At 29.1% G+C, this 11063-nt stretch overlaps 1 protein-coding gene across 8 annotated transcripts in view; it reads left to right on the top strand.

The window, feature by feature from the left end:
• The first annotated feature begins 201 nt into the window (after window positions 1–201).
• LOC140668219 (F-BAR domain only protein 2) overlaps window positions 202–11063 on the top strand; it is a 28091-nt gene continuing 17229 nt past the window's right edge. For 2 of the 8 annotated variants that reach the window (XM_072897025.1, XM_072897024.1), the window contains exons 1-5: window positions 212–597; window positions 3568–3873; window positions 4885–5142; window positions 5315–5510; window positions 5592–5930. In XM_072897025.1, the coding sequence (XP_072753126.1) occupies window positions 568–597; window positions 3568–3873; window positions 4885–5142; window positions 5315–5510; window positions 5592–5930 (1129 nt within the window). In that variant the 5' untranslated portion in view covers window positions 212–567. Of the gene's footprint in view, window positions 598–3567; window positions 3874–4884; window positions 5143–5314; window positions 5511–5591; window positions 5931–6959; window positions 7077–11063 lie in introns of all 8 variants that reach the window. The other 6 variants (XM_072897028.1, XM_072897027.1, XM_072897026.1 and 3 more) reach the window with 5 other exon arrangements.

Below are 11063 nucleotides of genomic sequence, written 5' to 3'. Positions count from 1 at the left end.
CCCTGTAGGAATAAAAAAACAAACCTTTTGATTTTATATGTCTATGATATTAGATTCATCGAGATCGGAAACTCGATCTTTGATACGGGCGCGTCAATCGCTGTGTCTCTATTGGTCATTCGTTCGTGTTGAAAGCGAATTAGGTCTTTTCTTTATTACAGACTGCACTAGTACAGAGGGTATCTTTCTCCTGTCAATATGGAAGGAAAAAGATATCTTCTGAACTAGTGCAGCCAGTTCAGTGATAAAGAACACACTGCTTGTTGCGCAACTGCACGAGAGGAAAAAAAAGAAAGCCGAAGCACGAGAGAAAGAGAAAGGGGAGTCGACATAAGTTGACCTGTATTTCCGCGCGTTTGTGACTCTTGGGTGGCAGGAAAACATCGCGGCTCTGTAATTCATTATCGCTGCTGTTCAGCGCAAACCGTGATATCACGTATTTCCGTCGCGTAATCGTAAAGATCGTACACCGATCGTAATAAACTACTCTGTCGCGATCGGCATTGGGTTACGAAGTGCCGTGCGAGCCAAAACGTGATAGTATGATGGTCTGATTGCGATTCCAATATGACTGTGGACTTTGTCGACTACTTCTGGGTAAGTGTCTGCTATTATCTCGTCTTTTTCTTATCTCTCCTGTATCCTTTCCTGTGTCTTTTTCTTCTAATCCGGCAAATATATTACCATGAAAGAAAATTTGTTTCCAGCGAATTTAGGTTATGTCAGACATGAGAGAATATATCGCGACCAAGTATTATATAGTGTGAAAAACAAGAAAAAATATTTATTGCGTTCTCTTGAAATACATTCTTATATAGTCTGACGTATATAAAGTGCTGGATATTATATACTTACGCGTGAGCAAAGAACACCTGTACCATTACGTCAGTTTCTTCATACTTATACAATAGCACAATTAGTCTCGTCTAATTACAAGAATATTTATGCTTTTTTCTTGTTACTATATATCTGATTGTGTGAGTGAAATCTACAGATAAACACTGCAGATTAGTTATAAAAGAAATTCTTATCTCGCGATTAAAACATTAATCTTTTGTAATCTTAGTAGATGTCAACAAAATATTACTTATTAATTTTATTCAATTTTGTTAATAAAATATAATATTAAGTTGTATTTAGTTTTAATACAAAGTTTTAAAAATATATATTTTACATTAATGACATACTAAATATACATATATATATGTATGTATATATATATGTTAATAGTGAATAAAAGAAAAATTAATGTCTTTATATACAGTATATATCTATTTATTTATTATTATTTATATTATTGTTGTAATAAGAAAAGCATATAAATTTAATAATAAGAAAAGTATATAAATTTAATTATATATGTTTTTTTACAGCATAAGACTTTATTTTAAAAGTACTATTTAAATTTATTTAATCATTGATACATATTTATCTACCATTCTTTCTCTCACAAAGTCATGTTATTGATAAGATATTTGTCATTTCCTTTTTCGACACTGCAGTATCGTATTGAAGATTATTTCATATTTAATATAGAATATTAGGACATTAAAATAATAAACTGTTTGAAAGAAAACTAACAAAAGATAATTTCAATAAAATTAAAGTAAGAATTGAGATGTATAACTGTCGCAAGTAATAGGTACAATAGGATGACAAGAGCAATAATATATAATGACAGCTTATTGCAATGTCACTTGAGAGTTCTGCTCAATATGAGTTTACTGCACGATCAGAGTTCAAATGTTAAATGGTTAAATCATCTTAAGTACTGTTCCACTACATATCCTCAGTGATATTCTAATTGAAAAGAGGTAAAAAGGTTCTTAATATAAAAATAATATTTTGAATAAAATTTTAGGCTTGTATTTTTTCTCTTAATTTTCAAGCTTCTAAAAATAATTTTATATATATATATATACATATATATGTACATATACACACACATATATATGTACAAAATATTTGATTAAAGTAAATTAAAGCTAATATTATGTCTAAAAAATTAAGAAATTTAAGAAATAAAGTATGTAGGAATAAAAAGAACCAATTTCTGACAAAAATGTAACAAATTACATACGGAATTACATGTTTTTTTGAGTCGAATACGTTTGTAATATTATTTTCACATAAAATGATAGGAAAAATAAAAATTAATAGACATAGTTCATTCTTTTTATTGATTAAAATAATTTTTTTTTTATAAAATAATTTTCCTACCAAAGATGTGCACACACTATTTAATTATAAAATATGGTATGTTAGACTTTTCAAAGCATCCCTTTGTTGTAGCCTTTTATTATGTATATTAAATTTTCTATTACTAATGTAGTATAGCATATATATAATTTTTTACATTGTCATCAGAATGTGAAAAAAATTCGGACAAAATACATTATACAAAACTATATTATAAAAATATATTTTTTATATATTTATTAAAAATATTGGTATTAAATTCAAATATCAAAATCTTTCATATAAATATTTTCTTTTAGTGAAACTTTCAAACTTGGTATTGAAATCTGTTATTCATTTTTAAGATCTTTATAATTACATAAATTTACGCACAAAATAATATCAAAAATGGTATCAAAGTTCATTATTCTTTTAAGATTTTTCTAATTACACCTTATCTGACAGAGAAAAGCTTAGGTTTTTCTATGTACCTAATAAAAAAAATTAAAGTTAAAAATTCAAAGTTTTTAAATCTATTATATTTTTATTTTGTCATGTTAGCATTTCTATTCGATTTTGAAATATTTGCTTATTTTTCAATGAAAATAAATTAAACTATATCATATAAATTATTAAATAGTTAAAAGAAATTTGTTACTAATTATATTATTATTTAAAAAAAATTATTTTACTCTTTTAGAACGAATTTTGACTATTTTCCCAATAACTTTAGCTCTCTAGAGATTACATTCTTCTACTGAGAAAAAATTTTTATTAATATTTGTATATGTTTTGTTGGTTGCTGATTATGAGTTTAAAGTCAAATTTTATAAATTGAAAATAGCGAATCTAATACAGCGTTCTATAAATTATACTATAATTATTGTACAACAAGATATTTTTTAACATTTCTTTAAATGTTTAGCGTTTTTTAGCTTTATTACTTTACAAAAAACTGAATTAACAAAAATTGCTTTTTTTCTTCTTTAGTTATTTATAATTATAACTATTATAAAATTAATTAAATAGTTGTTTATAATTATGAATATATTGATTAAAACATTTAAAAAATAATACTTTATATTCTGATAAGAATTATCAATATATATATATATATATATATATGTATCTAAATAATAATAAAAACATTAAAAAAAGAGAAAGAAAAGCTAGAACATGTCTTGTATCCATGGAGGACTAGCTAAATAAAAATTCTATTATATTTATTAGTGACTAAAAAAATATGAAAAGATATTATGTATAATTTACATTATACTTTTTAGGCAGAAATCCTAGATGAGTCTCTTTTACTCATTATTCCTTAAATTCCATTTAATTGAAAGTGATTTAATTGATACTAACGAACTTGTTTTGTTATTATTTTACAAGGGCGAAAAGAATAATGGATTCGACGTGTTATATCATAATATGAAGCATGGTGTAATCGCCAGCAAGGAATTGGCTGAATTTTTACGTGAGAGATCAGCTATAGAGGAGAATAATTATAAACTCCTTAGTAAGGTAGCCAAACAAGCAAGCAACAGTACGCAAGGAACGTTTGCACCTGTATGGGCTGCTCTGAGAGGTGCCGCTGAGAAACTCGCTGTTTTGCACTTGCAGATGGCTCAGCGGGTAACCGAACTTATAAAAGATGTATCAAAATACGCGGATGAACTACATAAGAAGCATAAGGCTGTACGTAATTATATTTTCCTGTTTATTTTATTTTATATATTAGTCATTCCTTTTTTTTTAACAAAATTAAACACAATATTTCATTTATTTGCGGCCTTATAAAGAAAGACATTATCTTTCACTCGCAGTTATTACATTTTGCTGTAGATAATATTTAATATACAGTGCTTGACAAAAGTTTAAGTACATTCTACAAAATACTTTTTTTATTTAAATTCTCCTACGATTTTTTTAACTGAGCTACAACGATTCTGAAAGTAACTTATATTTTTTAGAAATAATGATATTCGGCGAAAAAGCATTGCAGACAAAAAAATTTAAGTTTTAACATGATAATTTTTAAAAATTATTTTATTTTCTTAATTTTTAAAAATACAGGTTTATTTTTTATTAGTTTCAAAATTGTATAATTCAAACAAAAAATAGAAAAATTAAAAAATAGCGTTTTGTAGTAGTTTGAAACTTGGGTTAAATTTTTCTAGAAAAATTTTTTTATCAAGTATAGAGTGTCAAAAAATATATAATTTTAAGAAAAAAATATTGATCTTTTTTAAGGTACAATACTGAGAAAATAAAAAAAAATTTAACTACCAATAGTGTATTAAAGTGTATGAAACTTTATACTTCAAAATTTTTTAAATTTTTTGTCTATTGATTTTAATTAATTTTTCAACGAATTTTAGTGGTTTAAAAATAACTCAATTTTTCGGCGAATTTCAGTAGTTTCAAAATAATTCAATTTTTTTTAAACACAGGGTATACTTGTCAGATTTTTATTAAACACTGTATCGTACACTATGTCGTATATATTATCTCAGTATCCGCCCACAGTTGGATCAGGTTTTCATCATCAAGCAATTAAATCGGTTTTAGTTTAATGATATGCAAAGATTGTATTTATCACACTGTGCACATCCATAACTAATTGGACTTGCACATCAATAAAATTCATATTAATTTGAAATTATATTACTCCAAATATAAAATAACATGAACTATCTAAATGTTTAGGTGAAAGAAGAAGAATCTTCTACTTTAGAAGTTGTACAAAGTATACAGAGCATTACAGTGACATTGCATAAAGCGAAAGACATGTGTTTACAAAAAGGTCTTGAATTGGAAAAATTAAAAAAGGATAATGCCAGTCAAAGGGAGTTGGAGAAAGCAGAAATTAAGTTCAAAAAAGCGCAAGACGATTACAAGGCGCTAGTGGATAAATACACTATCATACGAAACGACTTCGAGACAAAAATGACTCAAGCTTGCAGGGTACTAATCATAGATTAAATTGTTAAAAATTAAAACTTTATAAAATAATATATTACATAAGCAATTACGAGGGTAGTTTGATATTTCTGGCATCATCTCTGTGTCAGGCCGAGAATTTTTTGAACTACCTTCGAATGATTATCCTCATATTAATTAATCTTTTGTTATTAAGCGCTTTCAAGATGTCGAGGAGACGCATCTGAAGCACATGAAGGAATTTTTAAATACATACGCCGATGTTTTGCAAACTAATCACGAGCAAGTCGGGCAGGTGCATATTGATTTCAAACGGCAATGCGTCGATATGACGGTAGAGAAATTATTAGAACAATTTGTTCAGGGTAAATACACGGGTTTTGAAAAACCAGGTAAAAAGATTGAGTAGCAAGAAGACTTTTTTGCATTTCTTTTTTTTTTTTTTTTGTGTTTATGACGTGTCTGTAAATCAGGTGTGATCGAGTACGAAGAGGTCATGACGAGTTTAGCCGAAATGACCAGCCACTCTCAATCCGAAAGCGGCATAGAGACACCTAAGGAAACATCAAAAGGCACCAATGGCGAAACAGGCGTAGCTGGTAAAAGTCATAGTTCAAAGAGAGATCAGGGATTAAAAAGGGTGGGTGGTACTTTGAGGGTACTGGACGGGGAAAGCGGGAGGGTGGTACTAGAAAAGGATAGAGAAAAAGAAAGACAGAAGGAAAAGGATAGAGAACTGTCACATATACAAGCCACCAAGGCTTCCCGCCGTACTACCTCGCTACTCAACCTGTTCATGTCCAACTCCCAGGGTAGGTTTCTCTCTCTTTCTCTCTCTCTCTCTCTCTATATATATATATATATATATATATATATATATATATCTTTCATTAAAATTATGTAGATTTTTCAAAATTTTGTTATCCCAATTATATAATTTTAATTTACTATGGCTTGTGTAATGCAATGATATACTACATCTCAAGCAAAACTTTTTCTCATTTGACTTTTTTATATTTTATCAAACTGATGTAATCTTCATATCGTTAAAGGAAAAGCCATCATTTCCTTAATCATTTCTGACAAAATTGTTTTATTATTATGATATAAATGTTTATAACTTTTTGACGATAGCATAATATTGTATATGTCTGGAGTAGGCTTTTATTTTGCCATTTTTAATTTTATATTAATAATATATCGCGTTAAAACCACTCATTATTATACACTTGCGCAATTGAATTGCAGCACTCGATCACAGATATTAATTCCAATATATTATACAATACAGTTTTATGAATTTGTTTATGCTTATGTGGTTGTTGTGTTATATTTGCTTATACATAACAATCTAACATCAGGTGGAGGAGAGCATAAAATAAAACCACCACTGTGTTCCAGAGGATTTTTAATATTAATTGTAATTTGATTGTTAATTATACTTATATATATGTTTGATGTATAGGTATATTGAAATATGATTTGTTTAAATTATTTTACTCGTGAAAAATAAGTGAACGGACAAGCAAAAATTCATGCAGTTAATTATCGTGTGCAAGCGAAACATTGATTAAACATATTTTTTATCTTTTTTTTTTATAACAATCTTACATATTTGCATAATAATATCACTTTTTGTATCAAATATTATGGTCTTTTCAAATAGTGTTATATATGATATTTAAAACTTTTCTTTTATTCCTCTGGAACACTCTTATATCATTGTAAAGATCATTGAAATTCCAATTCGTACAACTAACGTACAATGCAACATGAAGAGAAAAAAAGGGCGGTCAATTAGTGAGGCAGTATTCAAAGATGTGAGATGAGTGTTGTTTCAGAAAAACAGAGGCAAGCAGGGTCGTCTGGTTCGGCACCTGCCACACCTCAAGGGAACAACCTGCCTCCTGCTGTTCCACCTCCCAGCATCTCCAGGAACCCTCTCAGAGGATCTAAATGTAACAGTTTACATTATGATTACTCCTATACCTTTACCATATTCCCTCTCATTGTTAGAATACAACATGCTTTAGAAATTACTGATACTGTCGTTAGCTGTCGAATTCATCAAAAGACAAACATACTCAATTTTTGCTTATATATATGACATAATTAACAATTATACATATCGTGATTTTAATTTCTATTTATCTGTTTTTCGTAGCTCTTGTTAAAAATATATTTAAAAAGTATGAGACGCGAGAAATAATTTTGCATTAAATTTTATATTTATTCTTATAATTGCTACATTTTTAATCGGTTGTTTTTATTCAAATTATAATATCTAAATTATATTATTCAAATTATTAATAATCCATTTTCTATATGCATATTAGTTAGAATGTAGTCATTATTACTTTCTATGAACATATAAACAGGGTGTTCGGCAACAGTTGGGACAAAATTTAAGGAATAATTCTACACGATAAAATAAGACAAATCAAGAATAACAAAATTGCAATAGAGGCTTCGTTTTTTAGTTATAAATATTTAAAAGTTTGTTTAAAAGGTATCTTAAGCTCGGCAATTCGCTGCATATTTTTGCGTCACAAAGTATTTTGAAAGCGATTCAGTCGATGTAGTTAGTTTACACACGCCAAAAATTTTGCGGTTTACCATGCTTTGGGCACCTTTTACGCAAATTTTCAAATATTTATAACTAAAAGACGAAGCCTCTATTGCAATTTTATTCTTGATTTTTGTCTTATTTTATCATGTAGAATTATTCCTTAAATTTTGTCCCACCTGTTGCCGAACACCCTGTATATATACATATATATACATATACAGGGTGGACCATTTTAATCCATCCAGTCGAATATCTCGAAAACCAAGCCCGGGAGAGAAAAATGTTTCAGACAAAAGTTGTATGGTTTCGAAAGGGCCATAAGATGGTACCATTGGTTTGACCTTAAAAAGTCATTTAAAGGTCACTTCAAGTTTTTTAAATGGAACATCCTATATATTTTTACATATTCTTGTAGCTTATCTCGAGAGCTTTCCAGAACACTTATGACAAAATATTTTTCATTAAATTTTTTTGAGTTATAAGGCTTCAAAGTTGCAGTATTTTGACATAAAATACAAGATATCTCGTAAAATATTCATTTTTCGATTATCTTACTCTAATACTTTTATGCACAGAATAATGAGACGAATCAATTGGTATAATTAAAACACATAATTATGTTAAAGTAAAAATCTGAATTTGCAACTAACAGTTACACTTTTTTACTTTAACATAATTATGTGTTTTCTTTACACCAATTGATTCGTCTCATTATTCTGTGCATAAAAGTATTAGAGTAAGATAATCGAAAAATGAATATTTTACGAGATATCTTGTATTTTATGTCAAAATACTGCAACTTTGAAGCCTTATAACTCAAAAAAATTTAATGAAAAATACTTTGTCATAAGTGTTTTGGAAAGCTCTCGAGATAAGCTACAAGAATATGTAAAAATATATAGGGTGTTCCATTTAAAAAACTTGAAGTGACCTTCAAATGACTTTTCAAGGTCAAACCAATGGTACCATCTTATGGCCCCCTCGAAACCATACAACTTTTTCTTGAAACATTTTTCTCTCTCGGGCTTGGTTTTCGAGATATTCGACTGGATGGATTAAAATGGTCCACTCCGTATATATATATATATATATATTCTAGATATAAATTTATTTTGTTACATTTAAATGTTAAGATATCTTCTTTTATAATTTATAACGATATGATAATCTTATTCGAACATCCTTTATGCAAATCTTTATCTATAATTTTTCTCTATCGGTTGTTCTCTCTTTATGGTGCTCGGTAACAGCGACATATACAATATATACTCCTTTTTTCAATATCTAATACATTTAAACAAGACTTAATTATCATTAACTATATCTACTGACTTACAGTGGTTGCGCGTATTATGGTTCCTCCACTCTGCACTCTTTTAGAACATCAGTGTATGTATACTAACCTTCTTGTTTAATCGCTTCAGATGAATGTTATATCCAAATATAATTTTTATTAAAGACGGTCACAAATTAATTACATATAATTTTATATAATATTAATTTCTGCTTTTTATTTGTAAGGCACATGTAGGATATAATATAAAATATATATATATATATATATATATATATATATATATATATACAGGGTGTCCCATTTTAAATAATACACTCAAATATCTCCGAAACGGTGCATTAAATAAAAAAATGTTTCAAACAAAAGTTGTATGGCTTGAAGAGAGCCATCAGGTGGCAATGATTTAACTTAGGACAGTCATTTGAAGGTCACCATCAATTTCTTAAATGCGACACCCTATATATTTTTGCTTATCTCGAGAGCTTTCCGAAACATTATAATAAAATATTTTTTCATTAAGTATTTTTTAAGTTATGAGGCTTCAAAGTTGCAGTATTTTGATAAAAATACCTACAAAATATCTCGTAAAATAGTATTCACTTTCCGATAGTCTTATTTTACATTGTCCGATCAGTCAAGGCACGATTTGGACATAATCCAGCCAGCCAAGGCAAGATCCGAGCGTGATCCAGTCAATCAAGATTTTTATCAAAATACTGCAACTTTGAAGCCTCATAACTCGAAAAATACTTAATGAGAAAATATTTTATTGTAGTGTTTTGGAAAGCTCTCGAGGTAAGCTACAAGCTACTATATATGCAAAAATATATAGGGTGTCGCATTTAAGAAATTGATGGTGACCTTCACGTGACCTTTAAATGACTCTCCAAGATCAAATCATTGCCATCATCTGATAACCTCCTTCAAGCCATACAATTTTTGTTTGAAACATTTTTTTATTTAACGCACTATTTCGGAGATATTTGAGTGTATTATTTAAAATGGGACACTCTGCATATACAGGGTGTTTCAGAATGATCGTATCACCTCTTGGGTGCAGGTAGAGGTTAAATGGAATAGAAAAGTCCTGTACCATTTTGCAATTTTCGGAATAATTATTGAGAAATTAATTTACAAAGATTAGCAAATCCGGCGCGAGTATCAACCCGCCGCAAAAAAGATGGCGAGAAGAACGGCCCTAAGGATGGTCGCTAAGCGCGCGCGACGTAAATAGGCGCCATTGCCTCGCGGTTACCAGGGACATAGACGAGAAGCGTTGATAAGAACAATAGATTAGCGATTATTATTTAGCGACCGGCGGGTTGATATTCGCGCCGGATTTGCCGATCTTTGTAAATTAATTTCTCAATAATTATTCCGAAAATCGCAAAATGATACAGGACTTTTCTATTCCATTTAACCCGCTCTACCTGCACCCGAGAGGTGATACGGTCATTCTGAGACACCCTGTATACTCAAAAAAATTAACGGGAGAACAATTTTTTCACGAATTGTCAAACTTTAAAGTGCTATAACTTTGCGAGAAATTTTCCTATTGAAACGAACAAAAAAGCAAATTAAAGTTTGAGATGTCTACTCTGAAGCAAGTTAAAGTTTGAGATGTCTACTCTGAGATCCTCTTGGGCCTATGACAATACATTCATTAATTTTATGGAAGTTTAAGAAGGCAAATAAGGAAAATTTCAACTTTAACGCATCGCACCGAGTGAGGTGATTTCTTCTGGCTTATCAAACCAATTTCAAGTGAGAGGTTGTTCGTTTAGCTTTAATTTCGTTTTTTATTTACGATTTTTTTCTTACCAAGTTACTTCACTTTAAAAAAAATTTTTTTTTAACATTAATAGGCCATATTAGGCGAACAGATCATCGTACAGGAATGAAAAAAAGCATTTTGAAGCTTAAAGTATCAGCTTTCAAGTAGTGAGACTAAATTTCAGATATTTTTTTTTGCATGCCGTTTTGCACCCTGAATTCAGTTCCAAAATTTCAGTACGTCGTCAATACAAATTAAGATGGCTGCACATAATCTAAATCATTCTTTCGGTTGCCCCACCTTAA

Source organism: Anoplolepis gracilipes, chromosome 7, assembly GCF_047496725.1.
Source record: "Anoplolepis gracilipes chromosome 7, ASM4749672v1, whole genome shotgun sequence".
In the NCBI taxonomy this organism is placed as follows: Eukaryota; Metazoa; Arthropoda; class Insecta; order Hymenoptera; family Formicidae; genus Anoplolepis; species Anoplolepis gracilipes.
The sequence above is the reverse complement of the archived record's forward strand: the minus strand, read 5'-3'. Positions and strand labels throughout refer to the sequence as shown.